The sequence below is a fragment of the Alligator mississippiensis genome, chromosome 13, assembly GCF_030867095.1.
Source record: "Alligator mississippiensis isolate rAllMis1 chromosome 13, rAllMis1, whole genome shotgun sequence".
Lineage (NCBI taxonomy): Eukaryota > Metazoa > Chordata > Crocodylia > Alligatoridae > Alligator > Alligator mississippiensis.
This window is the reverse complement of record NC_081836.1, coordinates 23349478-23371814: the sequence shown is the minus strand read 5'-3', so window position 1 is coordinate 23371814 and position 22337 is coordinate 23349478. Positions and strand designations below refer to the sequence as shown.

At 54.7% G+C, this 22337-nt stretch overlaps 2 protein-coding genes across 6 annotated transcripts; one reads left to right on the top strand and one right to left on the bottom strand.

The window, feature by feature from the left end:
- Positions 1 to 6008: 6008 nt before the first annotated feature.
- On the bottom strand, positions 6009 to 17946 carry LOC102566463 (forkhead box protein J1-B). Of its 3 annotated transcripts, XM_006268540.4 has the most exons (5): positions 17743 to 17946; positions 16624 to 16767; positions 16428 to 16523; positions 15319 to 15876; positions 6009 to 10098 (listed from the first exon to the last, which is right to left on the bottom strand). In XM_006268540.4, exons 2-5 carry the CDS (start codon positions 16627 to 16629, stop codon positions 9313 to 9315), a joined length of 1446 nt encoding a protein of 481 aa, XP_006268602.1. In that variant the 5' UTR covers positions 16630 to 16767; positions 17743 to 17946; the 3' UTR covers positions 6009 to 9312. The 3 variants fall into 3 exon arrangements, with proteins under 3 accessions (XP_006268602.1, XP_019345531.1, XP_019345530.1); XM_019489986.2 differs by lacking the exon at positions 16624 to 16767 and having other exon boundaries at positions 17743 to 17930; XM_019489985.2 differs by lacking the exons at positions 16428 to 16523; positions 16624 to 16767 and having other exon boundaries at positions 17743 to 17929.
- Positions 17947 to 18198: 252 nt separating this feature from the next.
- Positions 18199 to 22136, top strand: NUDT16L1 (nudix hydrolase 16 like 1). 3 transcript variants are annotated; one of them, XM_059716926.1, is made up of 3 exons: positions 18199 to 18301; positions 19457 to 19717; positions 20805 to 22136. In XM_059716926.1, exons 2-3 carry the CDS (start codon positions 19457 to 19459, stop codon positions 21423 to 21425), a joined length of 882 nt encoding a protein of 293 aa, XP_059572909.1. In that variant the 5' UTR covers positions 18199 to 18301; the 3' UTR covers positions 21426 to 22136. The 3 variants fall into 3 exon arrangements, with proteins under 3 accessions (XP_059572909.1, XP_059572908.1, XP_006268601.3); XM_006268539.4 differs by lacking the exon at positions 18199 to 18301 and adding an exon at positions 18497 to 18733; XM_059716925.1 differs by lacking the exons at positions 18199 to 18301; positions 19457 to 19717 and adding an exon at positions 18493 to 18733.
- The last annotated feature ends 201 nt before the right edge of the window (positions 22137 to 22337 follow it).

The window sequence follows — 22337 nt, the reverse complement described above, 5'->3', positions numbered from 1 at the left end:
CCCCCTACCATTGCCAGACACTACCCCTGGCTACATTGATCTGGTCCTGTGCAAAAGCAGTCCCTGGCCTCTGGTATTCCCTAGCCCTCTGGAGATTGTTGTGAGGCTCATGCCTTGGCAGACCCATTGGAGCTCCCTGCCTCACCATATTAGCAAGCTGGGAGGGTATCAAGCTGGTCTGCTTCTTAACTGCCCATCACCACCAGCTCTACACGCTCATGATCTGCACTCTCCACCATCATGTCCTCGTGTTCTGCCCAGACACCAAGTGGTGAGACACGCTTGGCAAGGATGAGGGTCTCCAGTCAGGGGCAATGTATAGGGGGTGCACATGCACCCCGAATGTGGCAGTGCAACCCCTACAAAAAGGCGCCAACAAGTGTCATTGGTGCCTGCGGGTGGTGGCCCTTCGCCACTGCGAGCTGCTGCTGGTGGCAGCAGCGGGTGGTTGCCTACCCTTGGTTGGCACTTGCTACTGTGTCGCCCCCCCCTGCTGACAGTACCAGCGGCATCTGCGGGAGCTCCCCACTCACCACCACTGGGCTCCCACTGCCACCATCCCACCACTGCCATGCCCCTCTCCCTCCCCCCAGCCACTGAGGGCATGAGTTGTTCATGTTTCCAGTGGATAAGTCTACTCCACCTTGATCTCATGAGTCACCAGGGACCTTAGTTGGCAGCACCTCCACAGCTGTTGCCATGGATGTGTATCTTGTGTGCTTCATGGATGCCCCTAACACTTGTCCCTTCTGTGAGCAGAGGGAGACCTTGGCACACGCCTACCTGGAGTGATCCAGGCTGCAGTCCCTTCTCCTGCTGAGGTTCTGGCTGTACTACTTCCCTCACCTGTTTATTTATGCACTCCCTGTCCGAAACCCCACCAAATCCTGGGACCTCCTGGTCAACCTCCTCCTGGCCCTGGCTAAATTCACCATCTATCTCACCAGGAAGGAGGCTCTAGCCAGGAGGACCTCCAGGGACAGCAAGGCCACTTTCCTGTCCTTGGTCCAATCTTGTCTCCAAGCAGTTTCACTGGACAGTGTCCACTAGCTCCTTGGACTTGAGGGCTGGTAGGCACTGTCCAATGTATTCTGCTTGGTGTCCCCCCGTATACACTAATTATAAACCCTTGAACTGCATTCCCTTCCCTGTTATGTCTTTACTTGTCCCAAGCAATTAGTTCATAGATTCATAGATGTTTGGGTTGGAAGGGACCTCAGTAGATCATCGAGTCCGACCCCCTGCCCTGGGCAGGAAAGAGTGCTAGGGTTAGATGACCCCAGCCAGGTGCATGTCTACCCTTCTCTTAAAGACCCCCAAGCTAGGGGAGAGCACCACCTCCCTTGGAAGCCCATTCCAGACTATGGCAACCCTAACCGTAAAGAAGTTCTTCCAGATGTCCAACCTAAATCTGCTCTGTCAGTCTGTGGCCATTGTTCCTAGTTACTCCAAGGGGTGCCTGGTAAACAGAGCATCTCCTATTCCTTGCTGCCTCCCCTGATGAATTTATAGGCAGCCACAAGATCACCTTTCAGCCTTCTCTTGCAAAGGCTGAAGAGATCTAGGTCCCTCTCCCCATAGGGCTTTGCCTGCAGGCCCCTAACCATACAAGTGGCCCTCCTCTGGACCTTCTCAAGGTTATCCACATCCCTCTTGAAGTATGGCGCCCAAAACTGGATGCAGTACTCCAGCTGTGGCCTGACCAGTACCACATAGAGGGGAAGTATCACCTCCCTGGGCTTGTTTGTGATGCACCTGCTAATGCATGATAGAGTGCAGTTAGCTTTACTGATGGCTTCGTCACATTGATGGCTCATATTCATCTTGGTGTTAACAATGAATCCGAGATCCCTTTCCGCTGCTGTGCTACTGAAAAGGCCCTCCCCCAGCCTGTAAGTGTGCTGGTAATTTCTTCTCTCTAGGTGCAGCACTTTGCACATGTCTTTGTTGAATTGCATCCTATTCTGTTCTGCCCACTTTCCCAACCTGCCCAGATCAGCCTGGATTTGTTCCCTATCCTCTAGTGTGTTAACTTTACCCCATAATGTGGTATCATCTGCAAATTTGGACAGAGTGCTCTCCACACCCTTATCCAAGTCACTGATAAAGACATTGAACAGCACAAATCCAAGGAGCAAGCCTTGTGGGACTCCACTGTTCACATCTTTCCAGGTTGATACCATCCCATCCACCACCACTCTCTGGGAATGACCCCAAAGCCAATTTGCCACCCACTTGAGCATGTAATTATCTATGTCACAGCCGCTCAGTTTATTTATGAGAATAGAATGAGATACTGTATGGAAAGCCTTCTTAAAATTCAAGTAAATTACATCCACCTCAACTCCTGCATCTAAGTATTTTGTGACCCGGTCATAAAAAGGAACAAGGTTAGTCAGGCAGGATCTACCTGCTATGAATCTCTTCAGCATTGTTTTTCCTGCTGGACTCCTGCAAATGTGAACCTTAATAATTTTTTTCAAAGGTTTTCCCAAGGATACAGATGAAACTAACTGGTCTATAGTTACCCAGATCCTCCTTTCTCCCCTTCTTGAAAATAGGGACCACATTGGCCCTTTTCCTATCCTCTGGGACTTGTCCTGAGCACTCAAACAGTGCTCAAACAGCTGTGCCAGTGGCTCTGCTATGACACTGGCCAATTCCTTCAGTACCCTTGGATGGAGATCACCTGAGCCTACTGACTTAAAACACATCCAGTCCTTCCAACTGTCTCTTCACCAAGTCAGCACTAACAGTTGGTGGGCTGGTGTACCTTTTGTGCCTGTTTGTAATCCAGTTGGGAGATTTGTCCTGATCCATGTTCAGGAATATGGAAGCAAAAAACTCACTGAAGAGCTCAGCCTTGTCCCCCCTACCTGTCACTAATTGCCCTAGTTTGTCCTATAGGGGTCCTGATACCCTGAGCCTTCTTTTTACTCCCTATATACCTGAAAAAGGACTTTTTATTGTCTTTAATTTTTGTTGCCAGCCTGAGTTCCATTTCTGCTTTGGCCTTTCTAACTGCCTCCCTGCAAGTGTGGGTCAAATAGATATACTCTGTCTTGGTAGCTATCTCCTCCTTCCACAGCCTATATGCCTCTTTTTTTGCCTCTAGGCTTTCCTGGATTTCCCTGCTCAGCCAAGAGGGTTTCTTGGCTTCTTTCCTGTGCAATGGGATTGTCTCCTTCTGCACCTGTAGGATTGCTCCCTTTAGGAATGACTACCCTTCCCGGACTTCCATCTCACCAATGCTCCTGTTCTTCAGTGCCTCACTTACTAATCTCCTGAGCAAACTGAAGTTAGCCTTTCTGAAGTCTAGCAATTCTGCCCTACTGGTTACCTTTCCCACCCTACCCTGGATAGTGAATTTAATTAAGTGATGGTCACTGTCCCCTAGGTACCTTGTGTCAGTAGATCCCCCACCAGGTCATCCCCTGTAGCCAGCACCAAGTCCAGTAGGGTGTTTCCCCTAGTGGGACCATATACCTCCTGTGTTAGGTGAAGGTCCTGTATGCAGGTTAAGAATCTACATGAATGGTTGGATCTAGATGATTGATCCTCCCAGCAGATGTCAGGGTAGTTTAGGTTATCCATGGCAACCATGTCTGTTGACCTTACGGCCTCTGAGAGCTGTCTGGAGAATTCCAGGTCCAGCTCATCCTCCTGATACGGCAGCTTGTAGTAGACCCCCACTACCAAGTCTCTTTCCCCGCAACCTCCTTGCATTCTGACCCACAATAGCTCAATTTGCCCCTCCTCTGAGCTCATCTTGATTATGGAAGATGTATATTGCTCCTTAACACAGAGCAACACTCACCTCTTTTTCCCTACTCTATCACATAGGTACAGTGTATAGCCCTCAATGCTTACTGCCCAATTGTAGGTAGGGTCCTACCAGATTTCAGTTAGCCCAACTAAGTTGAAGTTCTTGTTTGCAAGCAGGAGTTCCTCCTGCTTGTTCCCCATGCTCCTAGCATTAGTATAGAGACACTTGAGCCCCCTGATGGGTGCCCTTTGTGCTCCCATCCTGTTGCCCATCAGGCCCCTTAGTACTTACGTGGGCTGTTCCAGCACATGGCTCGTGGGTCGTTCTGTCTGTCATCTGCAGCCCCATCCCCTGATGAACCTAGTTTAGTTGTTGCTTTCCTAGTGGCCTTCCTTTTTAAGGAAGGTTTATAGAATTTCTTTGTGGACAGTGGCCAATGGTCCCTCAAAGTAACAAATAGGCCTGTTGCCAGTGCAGCCACATTTGGTTTTAAGTGTATGGAGGCACCTGAGTCAGGGTCTTAAATGGGCCAGATGGCACCAGGCAAGTTCAGGGAGACATCCCAGCCTTGGCTTCTTGCATCAGGGCTGCTTTAAGCATGGAGCATCCCCAGATCAGCCTGTCCCTCCACCCCCATCCTAGGCATGGGAGGTCTCACACCCACTCTGCACAGGGCTGAGTAGGCTCAGGCCCCCAGGGCAAGGGCCCACAGGTAGCAGGGAGGTGCAGGGCTGGCCCGAGGCCTGTGCCTTGTAGGGTGACCACCTTTTCAAAATGGAAAAGTGGGACATACCCAGTGGCATGGTCAGAGCAGAGCCAAGTGGAGTGGGGATGGTTGAAGGCTGCCCACTGTGGGTTTACAGCTCTTTGCCCTGCTGCCCTTCCTCCAGGAACTCTGCATGCCCGGCAGCACTGGGAGGCACAACTCCACATGGCCAACATCATCACCACTGCTGCCAGGCAGGCAGGGGGTGCCTCGCCATGGTGGCACAGTACTCCTGAGGGGAGTGCATCAGGACAGGGAGACCTGAGCCAGCAGCTGGCAACCCACATCTGCCTCCACCCTGTGCACAAATCGGGGGGGGGGGTATGCCCCCCTCAAGAAGCCTCTCATGGCTCCGTTCCATTCCCCGCCCCAGCCCCATGTACTGTCCTGGCTGAGCAGCACCCCCAGCCCCTGCCCCACAACCTCTCACTGTAGGGGCCTCAATCTGATCCCTCCCCATTCCCCCCCACCCCCCCGACTTACCTGCAGGGAGCTGCTCTCCATGTTGCCTGGCTGTATTCCTGACCATGTACTTGTGTGTGGGCATGCATGTGCACTTGGCACTTCCTGTGTATGGCTTCTGGCCATGGTTTCTGTGGTGAACAGAAAACCCGGATCCCTGCACAACACTGTGAATCCAGGACAAATGCTGTCCTGGAGTCATGCAGCTTGGGACCAGGACTTGAAGTTTCCATTTTGGGACTGTCTTGCTCAATTAGGGATGGGTGGTCACCCCAGTGCCATGCCAGCTGGCAAACACAGTGCTCAGCTAGGTGACTGTGAGAGGGCAGCCTGCACAGATGTGGGAGTTGGGGCAAGGTCCTCTGCATGAGGCAGCTTTGGTCATCTTGGCATGGAGAGGGCAGCCACCCTGGAGGTGGGCACTGTATATGCAGCCTCCTGCTCAGCTCAGAAGCCTGGGGGGGAGAGGAGGAGGGGAGCAACATGGGGCTTCCTAGGTGGAGGTGTGCAGCAGCAGTAGCTGAGGGAGGGCTAGGAAGCCAGGCTTAGAGGCAGGAGGTGTGTGGAGCAGGGTGCCAAAAGGTACAGCTTTCTTTCTGCTGGAGGGGAGAGGTGGGCTGGATTCCTCTGGTCTGTAGGCTCTGAGCAGGTTGCTCAAGACAAAGCCTGGCAGAGGAAGTCACCTGGCCTTTCTGCACGCAACTCTGTTCATGGGACTTGGGGTGCCCCCCCCCTGTTCCCAGTGGGAATGGATTAACTCCATGTGGGACATGTGCATGCTTGAGTTGGCCTTCCGTTGGTCTTGAAGCTGCCTCCACACACTGCTCAGGCTGTAACGCTGCCATTCTGCCCCCAGCCTTGCCCTGGTGGGCTGTCACTTCACAGAGCTTGGCAGGTTGGGCTGGAGGATTTGAAGCTTGTTCTCAGCCCAGAGACAATTCAAGGCTGCATTCCCAGGAGACACATGAAGTCTCAGTGCCTGCATTCCCAGGAGACACAGCCTGAGCGGTAGTCTTCATCCCCAGGCACATGTTTATTCTGTCTTTTACAATAATAATAATAATAATAATAATAAAAAAACTAAAACAAGGGCATTTCTTGCCAAGAGTTTTGTTATTGGACAGGACCCAGAAGTCAGCCAGAGCCTTCTCTCCAGGATGCTGGCTCAGCTGGGAGGAGCACAGGGCTGGAACAGACCTCAGAGCAGCCAGGTCAGCCCCACCTTGTGCACTCCTCCTTAATCTAATCAAACATCCCCTCTGGAACCAGACAGGTGTCTTGACCCAATTGTGACAGGCTCATACACGCTTTTCCACATTGGAAAAGGACTGTGTACACAGTGCCCATGCATGGCCTGGCTTCTCTGTATTGCTTCAGTCCTACTCTTCAAGTAACTGAGCTGTGCTGTGGTTAGTGGTTTTCTTACCTGCAGAGAAACCTGTCTTCTGCTCTGTGTTCCTACCTGTTTCACCATAATAAAAGCTTTCAGAGGCCTATGGAGCAAGGCAAGGATGGGGTGGATGTGGGAAATGCAAGCCTGAGGCTCTCAAGTCATGTGTTGGTAAAATCCCAGCCAGGCAGTGCAAGCCCAGTCAGTGCAGGATGGAGCTCGTTCAGCTAAAAAGAACCTTTCAGCCCTGATCATTTCTGCTTCTAATACCTGCTACTCCTTTGCCTCCTCCCCTGCTCCAATGGAGGTGTGTGGGCACTGCTGGATGGGCAGTTTTAGAAGATTAATGCTGAGCCCCCTAGGGAGCTCTGGGCATTGTGTTGTTTTCTATGACCTGCACCTTTACATCTCAAGGGGCTCCATTAGCTGCCAAAGGGGTATGCCAGCAAAATGGCTGCACTTTCTCCTAGAGACACTATTTCTGTCTCACTTGTTGCAGTACTCACTGCCTCCCCAACAGGCAGGGGCACAGGAGGAAAATGTATGGCCCAGGTTCTGCTGGGCAAGGCCCTCCCCTTTCCCAGTGGGCAGAGGCAGAGGAGTCATGGGTGTGTCCCAGTGACACTAGCTCTGGACTGTCTCAGGCAGCAGCTGTGAGACACGTATGCCCTCTGCTGCCTTGAACAAGGGCTTCAGCACCTCTCTGTGCTTCCAGAGCTAACTCAGGGTGTCCCTCAGTCCTAGCACTGCTGTATTGCCCCATTTCCCAGAACCAAGGCTGTAATCCTGTGGCAAGGAGTGTTGTCTGGGGACAGCTGAGAAGGGGTTTGGGCAGGAGCATCCTGCTGTTGAGAGGTGGCTGGCTGTTCTGGATGCTCTATGAGTAGAGTCCAAGCTCAGTCAGGATCTCATATATCCATAGATTGTTAAAGGGGTGGAAGGGACCTCGCAAGATCATTGGGTCCAGCCCCCCTTGCACTGGGCAGGAAGACAACTGGGGTCAGGTGTCCATCCAGTCTTCTCGTGAAGATTTCCAGGGTAGGTGATTGCACCACCACTGGAGGGAGTTTATTCCACAGTCTGGACACCCTCACTATGAAGAAGTTTTTCCTAAGGTTGAGCCTGAAATGGTCTTCCAGGAGTTTGTAGCCATTACTCCTAGGTTTCCCCAAGGGTGTCCTGGTGAACAGTTGTTTGCCGAGCCCTTGATGTAGTCCCTTGATAAAGCAGTAAGCTGCTACCAATTTTCCTCTTAGAATTCTCTTTTTTTAGGCTAGAGGCCCAGGTCCCTCAGCCTATCCTCATATGGCTTGTCTTGCAAGTCTCTGATCATATGGGTGGCTCTTCTCTGGACTCTCTCAAGCATTTTCACGTCCTTGTTGAAGTGCGGTGCCCAGATCTGGATGCAGTACTCCAGCTGCGGTCTCACCACTGATGAGACTCAAAGGTCCTGATGTGTCTCAAAGGTCCTGTCAACCCTACTGCAACTAATGGTCCAGTGCTCTTCCCCTGCTGGCTGCTAGCATGGCTTACCCTGCAATCATTGCACTGCATTGGTTTTTACAGTATCCCCAGCCCTGCCTGTGCTGCCATTTCAGCCAGGTCAGCTTGTCTCAGAGTACATTTCCCTAGTATCCCTCTGCATCCAAGCTCTTGAGCACACTAGCCCACTAGACACACTATGGTACGGCTGCCCGCATTACCCAGAATATACCAATATGCACCCAACTTGACAGGGTAGTGGCAGAGTTGACACAGCTCGCTGTCAGTTGCAGTGGGAGCACAGCACAGCCTGTGGCCATGGGAACTGGCTCACAGACGCATCACTGACACGCTCAGTTGTGTCTCTGCTACAGCTTTTTACATGCTGAGCCCTCACTACTTAGCCCCCAAACAGCAGAGCTGTGGGGGTGCACCCGTGTGTTCTGGGAAACTGGGGCACTCTCCATGGCATCGTGTGGGAAGGGTATGCCTGATGAGGGGAAGACAGGGTGAATGGTGTCTCCATGGTGAAGGGGACTTTGGGGCAAATCCAGTTGATCCTCAACCAGGAACAGAAAGAACAGCAGTGTGTGTAGCCATGAGCAGTCTGGCAGACAGGGGACAGGCATGACGTTAGCCAGGCTGGGCTTACAGCTGCTTAGGCAGGAGAAAGCTCCCTTTGGCATTGTCTGACAGCCCAAGCCTTGGCTACTGCAGTGCCAGGAGGGGATTCACTTCACTCAACAAGTCTGGTGCTGTCAGCCTCCTACTCCTCCCTCTGCCCTACTGGGAGGCAAACTCAGGGCAGGCTCCTGCCAGCTGGAGAGCAGGGGTTGTCAAGAGCAGTGCCATTTCCTTAGACCCAGGCCTGGGTCTGGCTATGTAGCAGGACACTATTTGCAGCGATGGTTTTTCCAAGCTTCCTCAGCACCTTGCCTTAGCCTCTCCTTCCACCTTCCCACCCCTAATATTCTCCCCAAGGCTGGTTCTGTTTGCCATTTCACCTAAGGCTCCCTGCACAGCTTCATCTCCACAGCATGGTAGAACAAGGCTAGGCCCAGTAGGAGGGGTCACGTTATCACAGCTGGGCAAGATCATCCAAGATGTTCCCCAGGGAGACCAGGCCTACACATGGTTGCAGAAGCACTGGGCAGGTGCAAAGCTTAATTGCTGGGGTACAGCCTGCTCTGTGTTGGCAGGGAGGGCAGAGAAAGCCACACACCTCAGCTGTCAGGGTGGAGTGCAGGGCCCTGCCGTTCCTTCAGTCTGTGGGGCAGCGGGGCATGCAGTGGCTCTGGGGAACTTTCACATTAGCAGCCCAGTCCAGTCAAGGGCAAGGTGCCTCCAAGCAAGACCAGGGGGACAGCAGGGCTGGGAGACCAGCGGACTTTAGTGCCAGGGATCTGCTTCCCACAGATCACAAGCTTGTCCTTGCCCCAGGAGAGGTCACAGTAAGGAGTCTCCTTTGTCCCACAGCTGCATCTCACCTAGGAAGCCTTCAGAGAAGGTGAAGCCTTGCTCAAAGCCCCAGGGGAGGGCCAGATCCTCTTCCTTGGCTTCCTCCAAGGGGGGCTGCAGAGGGTCTGTGAAGGGGATGATGTCTTCAAGGAGGGAATGCTCTGGACAGAGATGGTGGGTGTCCAGGGCTCCCCAAGGGCTGGCAGGGCTGGAGTGCCTGCTTTGGGTCTGGCCCATGTCTGCTCCCAGAGAGCCAAGTGCTGCATTTATATCCAACTCCTCAAAGTTGCTGGCGCTTCCATCTAAGACATCATCGAAGATGCTGGCCCAGCTGCAATCCCCTGTCAGGGTGCTGTCCCCAGCACCATGGGCAGGTAACAGTGGGGATGGGCAAGTTCTGGGTGTCTTGCTGCTGTACGTGGGCACAGGCTGCTTGCATTTGCTGGTAGCATGGGGAGCACCTGCAAGGCTGAGGCTCTGGTCCTGCAGCCGCAGAGCATGGGCTGTAGCATGTCCTGGTTGCAACTGCTCACTCCCTGGGTGGAGTGTTGGAAATGAGAGGCCATAGGCAGTGTTTGGACTGGGCACCACATCAGGCTGCGGTAGGGGGTTGTAGGTGGGGGCTGGTGCGCGCCTCCTCTTGAAAACCCCGTTGACAAACATATCTGCATAGCGGGGGTCGATTTGCCAGAAGCCCCCCTTTCCTGGTTCGTCTTTCTGCCGTGGCACCTTCATGAAGCACTTATTCAAGGACAGGTTGTGCCGGATGGAGTTCTGTGGGCCAGAGGGCAGAAGGAACAAGGCTGTGAGTGATCAGGCAGCCCAGGAAATTGCTGTGCATTGCCCAGCTGCCTCCAGAGCCTATGGCACCCAGCTCAGAGGCTTAAAGCAAACAGCCCTGCAGCACCTTGACAAGGGATCTTAAGGCACAGGAAGTTCATTAAGGTGCCTAGGGGCTGGGACTGAACTAGAATGGAGGCCTCCCACTGGGTTGTGGGACTTAGTAAGCCCTCTATGGGGGGTGGGATGGAGGAGAGTAAAGCTATAAACCTCCTGCTCCTGGAGTCATGTGATGCCAGCAAAGGCTCAGTTTTAATTCGGAAGAGCAGAGGGTTCCAGCTCTCCTGGCTGGGAGGAAAAGTTTGCCATGCTGATACCTGCATCTGCTGGAGGTTCACAGTCATCACTGTGGGTTGAGCCACCTCATTGCAGTTGCAACTGCCACTGCTCCAGCGCCCTGAGACAGAGGCAGGGAGGGGCTGATGCACAGGCCTGTTCTGGCAAGCAGGCCATGCTGGCCACCAGAGCCCACATGGGCAGGTTGGCACACAGTAATCATATGCACCTGGGTGGCTGTTCCTGTGGTATTTTTTTTAATTTTCTGTATTCCAAGCCAAATTAGCCAAAACAAATTCCAAATTCATGAGTCAGTCCAGAACCATAAGTGGCCCTACTACCAGCAAACATCCTCCACCACTATCTGGGGCTTCAGATGTTCCCAAATCCTTTGGTGGGTATCCTACTTGCATTCCCAAGCCCGGAGGCTTGAGGTCCAGATATCCCTGAGTTTTCCTTGCCCTCAGCTGTAAGGCCCCAGGGGCAAGCCAGGGAAGAGTCTCCCATTTCCATAAAGTGGGCATAAAGTCAAGACCTTCCCACTCCAGCAGCTAAGTGGGAGGTTTACTATACATTACATTGGCAGGTACTATCCCTGTGCCAGGAGAGTGGTCTTCCCCAGTGCAACTAGGAAGGCCACCTCTGTGGTCATGGTGTTTCTCTTGCTTGATCTGAGCCAACAAGAGGCCAAGAAGTGAGAAGCCAAAAAAGGCTGTTCCTGTGGGGGGTTTTTTATTTATTTTAAATTTGTATCTGAGGCCAAATTAGCTGCAACTAATTGCAAATCCAAGTGTCCAGAAACCATAAGTGGCCGTACTACCAGCAAACATCCTCCACCCACACCTGGGGTTTCAGAGGCTAAGATCACATGTCTTGGCCTCTTGAAGGCTCAGATCAAGCACAGAGGCTTCTTAACCTGGCAAGGGAAATACCATTCATCTGTGTCCGTGAAGGCAGTTTTCCTGAACTGTGCCGCAGGAGAACTGCTCTTCTGGTGTGGTTCAGTATACACCAAGGTGTAGCAGCTTTAAGCCCAGTTTATGGAAATGGGAGCCTCCTCTCTTGCTTGCTCCAATGGCCTTATTGCTAAGGGCAAGCAAAACTTGGGGGCATCTGAACCCCAAGCTCCCAGGCTTGGGCTTGCAAGTAGGATGCCCGCCAAAGGTTTTGGAAACATCTGAGGCTGTTCCTGTGGTATACACTTGGCCCCAGCCATGAACTACATAAGACAGTCTCTCCTGCCACATGAAGCTCCATACCTTCCCCCCACTCCACTTCCCTATTAGATGGGATGTAACAGGAGTGCTAGATCCAAAAGGGCATGAACCCTTCCTACCCCAGACTCCCCTGGAGGGCCATACTGATCAGAGCCTGATCCCCATGAGCACAACATTATGGTCAAGGAAATCCCCGTGGCTCCATGGGGATTGGTCTGTGGAGGGCAGGAATAAAGGTTTGGCTTAAACTGTAGCCTCTGCAGAAACCCTGTGGAGTGGCTTAGGCCTGGCCCCTCAGCAGGACACTTGTAGCCTAGCACATTGCTAACCAGTAGGGCCGTGCGAAATTTCACCACCAGTTTTGTTTCGACCCGTTTTGAGGTCGAAACAGCAAAATCGAAACAGATGTAGTCGAAACAGCTTCAAAACAAAACGAGGCAAGTCGAAACATTTTGCCGTTTTGCCCATAAGCTACAATGGGGAAGGTTGAAACAGCCTATAATTTTGTCATTTCTGGCCTGATTTGGATGAAACTTGCAGGAGTGGTAGCCCCTTCTGAGGGCATGAAGCTTGCCAAGTTTCATGGAGATAGGTGCAGGGGGTTTGGAGAAACTGCACCCAAATTCTTGAAAGCAAAACTCATGTCACATGCATGTGTTAAGCCACAGCAGGGTCAAAACTGCAGGTATGGTAGCCCCTGCTCAGGCCACAAAGTCTCCCAAGTTTCAAGGAGATAGCTGCAGGGGTTTGGGGGAAACTGTACCTCAAGCTCCAGACAAGCATAACTCATGACATGGGTGGCACTGTGTGTGTTAAGGCACAGCAGGGTGAAAGCTGCAGGCCTGCTAGCCCCTGCTGTAGCCACAAAGCCTGCCAGCTGTCAAGGAGATAGGTGCAGGGGTTCTGGGGCCCTGCACTTCTAGCTGCTGACAGGCAAAACTTGTGTCATGGGTGCTTGTGCAACTGTGTCCGTCTTGGGGCACAGGGGGGTGGGGGTGGGGGGGCAGGAAACTATGGCAGGCCTGGCTGCTAGGCCCTGCTGTGGCCACAAAGCCTGCCAGCTGTCAAGGAGATAGGTGCAGGGGGGTTCTGGGGCCTGGAAGAATCGCTCCAAAGCCATATCTCCTAAGATTTAGGCTCCAACCACTCATAGATTCCTATATTGTAAGGCTGGAAGGAACCCTGGAAGATCATCGGGTCCAGCCTGCTGCACCAAGCAGGAAAGACAGCTAGGGGTCAAGTGACCCCAGCAAGGTGACTGTCTAATCCCCTCTTGAAGATTTCCAGGGTAGCTGATTGCACCACCTCTGGAGGGAGTTTATTTCTCAGTCTGGACACCCTAGTTGTGAAGTCGTTTTTTCCTAATGTTGAGCCTGAAACAAGCCTAAAACCATCTTCCAGGAGTTTGTGACCATTACTCCTAGTTTCCCCCAAGGGTGCCCTGGTTTACCGAGCCCTAGATGTACACTTCTAATGTAGCGGTAAGCTGCTACCAAGTCCCCTCTCAACCTTCTCTTCTTCAGGATGAAGAATCCCAGCTCCCTCACCCTTTCCTCATATGGCTTGCCATGCAAGCCTCTGATCATATGGGTAGCCCTTCTTTGGACTCTCTCAAGCTTCACCACATCCTTGTTATGGTGCGGAACCCAGAACTGGACCAGTACTCCAGCTGCGATCTCACCAGTGCTGAGAAGAGCCGAGCAGAGCAGGAAAATCACTTCTTCGCAATGGTTTTGCTGGAGATACATCAATTGATGTATGTCAACGTATTGTTGGCCCTGCTGGCTATAGCATCGCACTGCCAGCTCATGTTCATACTGTGGTCAATTATTACCCCCAGGTCTGTGGTGGCAAGTGATGGGGGATCTTCAGTCCTACTGCGAGGCAGCAGTTGCACAAGCACCCATGTCACGAGTTTTGCCTGTGATCAGCTAGGGGCACAGGGCCCCAGAACCCCCCTGCACCGACCTCCTTGACAGCTGGCAGGCTTTGTGGCTGCAGCAGGGCCTAGCAGCCAGGCCTGCAGTACTTTCCCCCCCACCCCGTGCCCCAAGACAGACAGAGTTCCACAAGCACCCATGACATAAGTTTTGCCTGTCAGCAGCCAGAGGTGCAGGGCCCCAGAACCCCTGCACCTATCTCCTTGAAAGCTGGCAGGCTTCGTGGCCTCAGCAGGGACTAGCATACCTGCAGTTTTGACCCCTCTCTGGCTTAACACATACATGTGACATGAGTTTTACTTTCAAGAATTTGGGTGCAGTTTCTCTGAACCCCCTGCACCTATCTCCGTGAAACTCGGCAGGCTTCATGCCCTCAGAAGGGGTTACCATTCCTGCAAGTTTCATCCAAATCAGGCCAGAAATGACAAAGTTATAGGCTGTTTTGACCTTCCCCATTCTATCCTATGGGCGAAACATCAAAAGTTTCGCCGTTTGGATGGAACGGAGCAGAACAGCTGTTTTGAATCAAAACAAAATTCAAAACTGAGCGCTGCCATTTTGCACAGCCCTACTAGCCAGGCAGCTTACATAAGGGAAAGGAGCAAAGGGCCCCACACAGGCTGATGGTTTGGGCTTTGGTTTATGTCAGTTCCAGGTGTCCGTAGCGCTGCCCCCTTACTGCCTAGGAGATGGAGCCATGTTGGTGATGTGCTGAGTGCAGCTCTGCCAACGCCCACTGTACCAGGGGGCTCTGGGAGTCATGTACCTACATGAGAATCTCGGCTTTCATTTAAAACGTATGGCCCTCATGGGAAAGGAACTGACACCAGGCGTTAACGGCTCTGACACCAGGAGGGAGACCAGAACCCAGCCCTCCTTATGTTCTCTTTCTCATGATTTTAAAGCCAATTTCATGGTCTTCTGTCACCTTCCAGACAATTTTGGAATCCTAGGGGTTGGGATGCAGGGAGTGCCTGTAGAGTAGGAGTTCAGTGAGTTTGCTGGGGAGTGTTACATCCTCCAACCTGACTCATGTATAGCACCTTCAGGTACCAGCTAATGCCTTGTGGGAACCACCATCAAATCAGACTCCACCTGCTGGCCCTACTGCAAGGGATCCATCTGGCTGAGTCTAGACAAGTCACATAAGGTGGGGAATCTGCTCCTCCTCTGGTTTGCAGGATCCCAGTGTGTTCGTAGGAGAGAGCTAAGAACAGAAATTGGGGCCCCTAAAACCCCCTCACTACGCTGCAGTGAATCACCATGGAGCCAGCCTGTTCAGCCAGCAAGACTCCAGGTAGGGAATAAGCAGGAAACTGCTCTGTAGGTTTGCTGTATGTGCTCAGAAAGCCAGCATGACCCACCACAGAGCTCCCTGTATTTCACTCAGAATGACAAAGACCATGTAGATTTCTACAGAAAAGAGGATTTTGGAGGCACATTTCAGGCTTTCACCACTCCCGCAGAAAGCCATTATAGAACCAGCAAAGCATCTAGAGTGCTTATGTCTTCCAAGAAGCAAGACAGATTGACTGGCTTCCTCCCTGCCATCCCCCACCCCCTCATAATGCAGGACAGAGGTGTTATGGGATATAACTGAAGGCAAAGGGAATTAAATGCAGCAGCTCATTTATCAGCCTGATGAGTACCAGTCCTTTTGCTGACAGACAGCAGCCTCATTGCCTCACCAGGAGCATTAATTATTCAAGCTGCCAACTCACCTGCCAGCTAGGGTCAGCATGTTTGTAGTAGCAGAAGTTCTCCATGATCCAATTGTAGATGGCAGACAGGGTGATCTTGGCCTGCTTGCTGGCCTGCATGGCCATGCAGATGAGGGTGGCATAGGAGTAAGGAGGCTTCACTGTGGAGTTGTTCTTGTAATCGATCTCTAGGGCACCAAGGGGAAGTCTGGTGAGGGGTAGCAGCTGGCCAGTGCCAGGGGAGGTGGCTGCAGAGGTGGGTTGGCCCAGGTTTGGGGGCATCCCCTTGGCTGCAGTGTCTCCTGCTGGGGGGCTGGCAGGGGCTTCAGCATTTTGGAAAGACTTCCCACAAGGCTGGTGGAGATGGTGGCCCAGGGCTGGCAGTGTCTCAGGGCCAGTGCTGAGGATGGAGAAGTTCTGGAGCCACTGCAGGCTGGTGAGGCTGTCATCTAGTGTCACAGCCCCACTGACATTGTCCCGGTCCTCAGGGTGTAGTTGCAGCCACTTCTCCTTGAACCTGGTGGCAATCTCGGGCGAGGCGAGAATGGGCATTCTCCTCCAGCACAGTCCCTCTACCCTCTGGGAGGCAGAGGAGAGGCAGATCAGCTACATGACTGAACTTCATTGTACCTTGCACCATACAGATTCAGGCCCCTTAGCAGAGCTCAGGAGACCTGCCCCAGGGAAGGACAGCTCAGGGAAGGGAAGGACAGAGGGCATGGGATGCAAGGAACCAACAGTCTCTTCTGGAAACATATTGGAGCCTGAAGTGAAGCACAGATTTTTCCCCAGGGAGAAATATTCCTCTCATTTGGTTATGCAAGGTTTTCAGGAGTGGTTGGGCCAGTGACCACTGGGTCTGTGGCTCTTTCCCCGGGGGGAATCTGACACAGCAACAGGCACCTTCCATTCAGGCTGTCAGCTTCCAACCAATGCTAATTTTATGGCTCTGCATTTGGACATGGGGAAACTGAGGCAGTAAGGGCACAGAACTTCCCAGGACCCTGCAGGGAAGGCCATGGACAGGAGTGAGAAATGCCAGTTCCCCGGTCATCCTGCTCTATCCACTGAGCAATGCCTACCCCCCACGTGCAGGACAGACACCACTGAGACAAAGGCTGAGGACTTGCCTCCTGCAGCTCCTGAGCACAAAACAAAATCCACAGGCAGCCAGATTTGGTTACACTGGTGTCCCCTGTTCTGTCCACAGGGGATTCGCAGTCTGCCTGTGTATTTGGAAAACAAAGGTACTGAGAAAGCCTCCAGGGACCTGTTATCCTGTTACAGCAGGTGTACAGGTGCTAGCAAGAAAGGGTTCATATTTACCTTCATTAAGGTAGTGCATGGCTAGAGTGATCGCTCTGCCGCACAAACAATGCAACACAATACGGCCCAGGATGGCCAGCCCAGGGCAAGCCAGATACAAGGACAGCTGGATACTGGAACAGCAGCGGTGCCTTCAAAAAGAGCCTAGAGAACCACATATCCCATCACTCATCAGCATTGGGCTGCCTGCAGGGGTGTCAGTACAGCACAGCAGAGAGCTGGTCCCTTCCCCAAGCAGCCTGGGACTCCATGGCTCAGAGCAGGGGGTAACTAGACTGCCATTTCTCTGGTTATTCCTGACTTTAGCTGAAGGTCTCCTGGGCTGCTCTGCACAGCTGCTGGCAGCCAGGCGGCTCCAAGGCTCACACTACTAGCCTGCTGCATCTAAAATAGAGCCCTGCTCGGTGCTGCTCTGCGCACTTCAGCCCGCCACCCTTTGAGGCTGCGTTTTCCTGGGCAGCACTCAGAAATTACTGAGGCAGGGTGGGGAGGCAGCGTCAGGATGGGCTGGCAGAAACCAGAGGTTGGTTTGGGAAAAAAAGGTGGTGCCCGTTCCTGCTTTGATTCTGTGCCAGGATGGAACTGAAATTGGTCAACGTGCTTTTGTTGGCAAGAGCAAGGCAATCAGCCCAGAACAGCCCTGAGGGGGGTGAGGCACTTGCTGGAGTTGAGGGAGAGCCAGGCCAACAAGTCCTCACTGCCTGCTCCTGTCCTGACCCAGGCTCCCCAAACCCAGATAAGCACTCCAACCCCACCGCTGCTGTTCCTTCTCCTTCCCCTTGAGGGGAGCTTTCCCTGAGAAACCAGCATGGGCAGCTCTGCCAAGACCTGCTCGCTCTCACAGGAAGGGCCGGCATGGAGGGCAGGGAGCCGAGGTGCAATGCTCCCTCGGCAGGGCAGGCAGCGGCTCCGCGACAGGAACCAGCAGACCAGGCTGGCTGTGCTGCCCGGAGTGAAGCCAGGGCTAGTGCTTGGCGCTGCTCCGCTCTCCACTGCCCGCTCCCCCGGCGGCTCCCGTGCGGCGGCAGGGCAGGGCAGGCCAGGGCAGGGCAGGGCGCGGCGCCGCGGGAGGCCGAGCGAGCGAGCGAGGCAGCCGTGCAGCACCCGGCCCGGTCTTACCTTCCCTGCCAGGTGCGGACGCCCCGCGGGCACGGGCTGCAGCGCCTGTCGGGCTGGGACGAAGGAGCTCGTAGCGCAGCCCGGCACCAGCGGGCGGCCCTGGGCCGGGCGCGGGCGGGGGAGCACGGGGCGGGGATTGCGGCGGCTCCACCCTCCGCAGCGCCGGCCGAGCTCCAGGCCTCGCCCCTCCGCGGCCCTGGCGCCGCTCCAGCCGCCAGAGGCACCAGGGCTCCCCGCGCCGCGCCAGGGCCGAGCAGGGCGGCCGGCTCGGGCCGCGCACGGAGCAGGAACGAGTGCCCCGCCGGGGAGGCCCGTGCCCGAGCTGTGGCGCAAGCTCGCCGCAGGGGCCGCCACGCTGGAGCGCAAACCGCGGGACGGAGCCGCCCGTCGCCAGCCTCCCGGCCCCGCGCGCGGACTTAGCGCCTCCCGCCACCTCCAACCCGCCGCGGCCGCCGGGGGAGCTCCTGTACAGCCGCAACGCCTCTCCCAGCATACCCCGCGGTTCTGCCTCCCTCCCTCCCTCCTCTCCTGATTGGCCGCGGTGGAAGAAACGCTCACGGTGATTGGCTACTATTTTTTAATGCAGCTACACGGAGCTGCGATTGGCTCTGCCGAGGCTCCTCCGTGCGCCGATTGGCCGCAAGGGCAGCTGCTGGGCGGGCAGTCGGGCCGCCGATTGGCTGTCGCGGGGGCTGGTCCCGCCCTGAGGCGCTGCGATAGGTCGGCGGGGCGGGGCGGGCGCGGCGCGGCGCGGCGCGGGCGCTTTCGGCGGCTCGTGACGGCGATGGCGGCCGGGTGCGGGGCGCTGGGCGCGGGGGCGCTGCCGGCGCTGCCGCCGCTGTTGGTGCCGGGCGTGCCCGAGCTGAAGCCGCTGACGCGCTATGAGGCCATGCGGCTCGGGCCGGGCTGGAGCCACTCGTGCCACGCCATGCTGTACGCGCCCAACCCGGGCATGCTTTTCGGCCGCATCCCGCTGCGCTACGCCGTGCTGGTGAGGCCGGGCCGGGCTGGGGGCCGCGGGCTGGCCGGGCGGCCGCAGGGCCCTGGGCTGAGGCTGGGGCGGGGACCCCGAGGGGGGCCGGGGCGCGGGGCAGCTCCTGGGCTGCGCGCGGGGCCGGCCGGACACGGCTGCGACTTGGCGGGCGAGGCGGCTGCTCTAGGGCCGGCAGGGGCTCGCTCCCAGGCTTTCCCCCAGGCGTGGGGCCCGCGGGGCCGGCGCCTTGGTTTCCTCAGGCTGCGAGGGAGCCCGCAGTGTCATACCCGCTAGCGGTGTCCTGAAGAGACGGGAAGGGAGGCTGAGGGCACAGCTGGCCTGGGCGGAGCTGACAGGGGAGTGTCACCTCGCTGGGGGAACCAGGGGCAGCTGGTAGTGATGTTGCTGTTGGGGTTTGTCATGTTCCTGTTAGCCTGAGTGGGGCCGTTTGGGCCAAGAGCTGGCACCGGGCCCCGTGCTTGGGTCTTGTTTTGCAAGGGTAGTGTTTGGAAGTCAGGTTGTGCTGAAGCTAGGGAGGCTGCGGATGGAGGGTCAGCAAAATCTTTTGGGGTAAGCTGCAGGCTGTCTTGTGCTTTGCATGCCTCAGTCCCCCTTTCTCTTGTTGAGGAGCTTGCTACGGTGGTGAGTGTCCAGCTCTGGGCTGAGGAAACCCTCTCCTCTCCCACCAGGTCCCTGGGGCTGTTGGCCATGCCCATTTAACACAATGCGCCTCTATTGCAGATGCAGATGCGATTTGACGGACTACTGGGCTTTCCTGGGGGGTTCGTGGATCGCCGTTACTGGTCCCTGGAGGACGGTCTGAATCGGGTGCTGGGCTTAGGTTTGGGCTGTGTGCGCCTGACGGAAGCTGACTATCTGTGCTCGCACCTGACAGAGGGGCCACATCGTGTGGTGGCACACTTCTACGCCAGGCAGGTGACCCTGGAGGAGCTGCACGCCGTCGAGATCAACGCGGTGCATTCCCGAGACCACGGGCTGGAGGTGGGGTGTCAGGGAGTTCTGAGATCTAGCACCCTGGGCCAGGTCTGCTGGGCTGCTGTCCGTTGCAGCTGGGCGGGGGAATGCACCGCATTTAACAGCCACTTGTGGCAAGTGCTGTGCACTGCCAGGTGGTATCCCCAGTTGTAAATCTTGGCTGTTCTGCAGGGCAGTCCTGTTTCCCTGTTAGTGATGAGGATTGTGCCTCTGACATAGGCTTGGGGAGTTTTTGGCCACTTGGATCTGGCACTTGGCTCCTTTCTGTGGTGGTCATGTGCTATACCCCAAACTGGACTCAGAGTGTAGATAAGTTGGCAAGAGGTAGACAGAGATGCACTTCCTTTGGGGAATTTGGTTCTGCAGGATCTTTGGGAAGGTAGGAGCGCTTGTGCCAGGTTCACTATCTGTGCTCTGCATCAGAGGAATTAGGTAAGAACCCCAAGGCCACTCTGGATAGGACACTGCAGTCTGCCAGGGAATAGTGTGTGTGCACTCTGTCTGCCCTTGGCACCCTGTTGAGGGTGACACAAAAATGAACAGTGGTATTCTTGTGGAATGGTAGGTAGGGTGAGACCTGGATCTAAAGAAGGTAGGTTATCCCTGGCAGCAGTGGGGGTACTCCTGGGATGTTGGACAGTGGTAGTGGGCAGTGTGGTGGGGCTAATGGTCATGGGTAAAGCTGTGGGACTCATCCTGGAGGGCTAGGGGAGCTTGGGTGTGGTGCTGGGGGATAAGCAGTGGTGCTCAGACAGTGGCAGGGAATGGTATGTGGAAGAGTCAGGTGAAGACTAGAAAGGTTGGGTGTGCTATGGTGCTTGGGCACAGGAAGTGTGGGGCATGATTTGGGTTTGAACTGAAGGCAAGGGCATTCTGTGGTTTGGTGGACAGGGTGGGGCATCTTCGGGGATGCTCTGTGGAGGTGCTAGAATGAGGGATGGGTGCTGGGCTGTGGGATGGTGGTGCTAGCAGCTACTGGGGCCCTGGGGTGGTGTGCACAGGGCTAAGCTGTGGGGAAAAAATGTGGCAGTGGCTTTGGTGTTGGGGAGGAGTGCTGTTTGTGTTACTAAATTGTGTTGCTGTGCTGTTGCAGGTGATGGGGATGGTCCGCGTTCCCTTGTACACCCAGAAGGACCGCATGGGTGGGCTCCCAAACTTCCTGGGCAACTCCTTCATTGGGACTGCTAAGTTCCAGCTGCTCTTTGCCCTGAAGGTCTTGAATATGGTACCAGAGGAAAAGCTGGCAGAGGCAGTGGCTGCCACACAGAAGCCAAAGAAGCCAGCGATGGAGCCTGCAGTAGCACCTGTGGCTGTGCCAGCAAACCAGCCGATAGCCAGGCCAACAAATGAGCTGGCATCTGAGCCAGCTGCTGAATCCGTGGCTGAGCCAGCAGCCACTTTGACCACTGAAGCTGTGGCTGAGCCAACGGCTGTGTCTGTGGCTGAGCCAACGGCTGTGTCTGTGGCTGAGCCAACGGCTGAAGCTGAGCCAGTGGCAGTGCCAGTGGCTGTAGCTGTGACCGTGCCTGGGCCAGCAACTGTGCCGGCTGCAGAGTCGGTGGCTGAATCGGCAACAATGTCCATAGCTGAGCTGGGGGCTGAACCAGCAGCCAAGCGCATGGCCGAGCCAGCAGTGTTGTCCTCGATTGAATTGGCGGCAGTATCTGTGGCTGCAGCAACAAATGAGCTGGCAGCTGAGCCCATGGCTGAGTGATGCTGGTGTTTTTTTGTGGTTTCATTAAACTGGGAGAGGAGACTGGAGACTGTTCTTCTAACTTTCCAAGTTGTTGCTGCCCAAGTGACTCCACCTTAGAGTTGTCTGGACAGGGGGGGATCAGATTTGCCTGAAGCAGTGGAAAAGCTGTTCTAAAAGCCAGTACACTGTACCAAGCTTTCCAGATCAATATTAACATCCCCCAACCCCCTCCTTCCTGCAGAGTCCCTGAGCTTATACAATGGCTCTGACCCTTAGAACAACACTTTGACTTAACGGGGACACATCTGCTCATTTCAGGTCCCAGTGTAGGAATTTTTGTTTTTTTCAAATGAACCGAAACATGTTGCTTTTAAATTTTTCCAGTAGGGTTTTTAAAGCCCCCCTGCTGCCATGCTGCAGACTTAGCCACAGCTGCATTGCACCGGGCAGCAGTGAACAACAAAGCAATCCTCATTGAAAAGAGCTGCAGATGCAACACTGCCATCAACCTAGGGAGCTGCCTTCTGCTTGGTGTCTGGCAGTGCACTTAGTGCTCCCACTTGGTAATAGGGGGATCATGGGGAGGAAGGATCTCTTTCCAGCTAACATAAAAATCTTGAGTGGCTTAGCTGTGGGTCACCACGAGTGGGTACAGGAAGGACAGGGGTGTATAGCTTTGCATATGGAGATTGTGTGGGAGCAAGAAAATGAAATAAATGGCTTTGCTGAGCCCCTTTTCAGTTGTGATCTTTCATGCAAGAAAGCGGAGTAAGTGTATGTGTAGTGCTATTCCTACTAGTGCATGTGGGCTCCGAGGTGATTTGTGCCATTCTCCTAAAGGATGTAGGGAATGATCATACACCCCAGTGTCTGCAGCTGGGTGGATTAGAACAGCCAGCACTTGCCCTTTGCTGAGCTGTCAGGATGGCC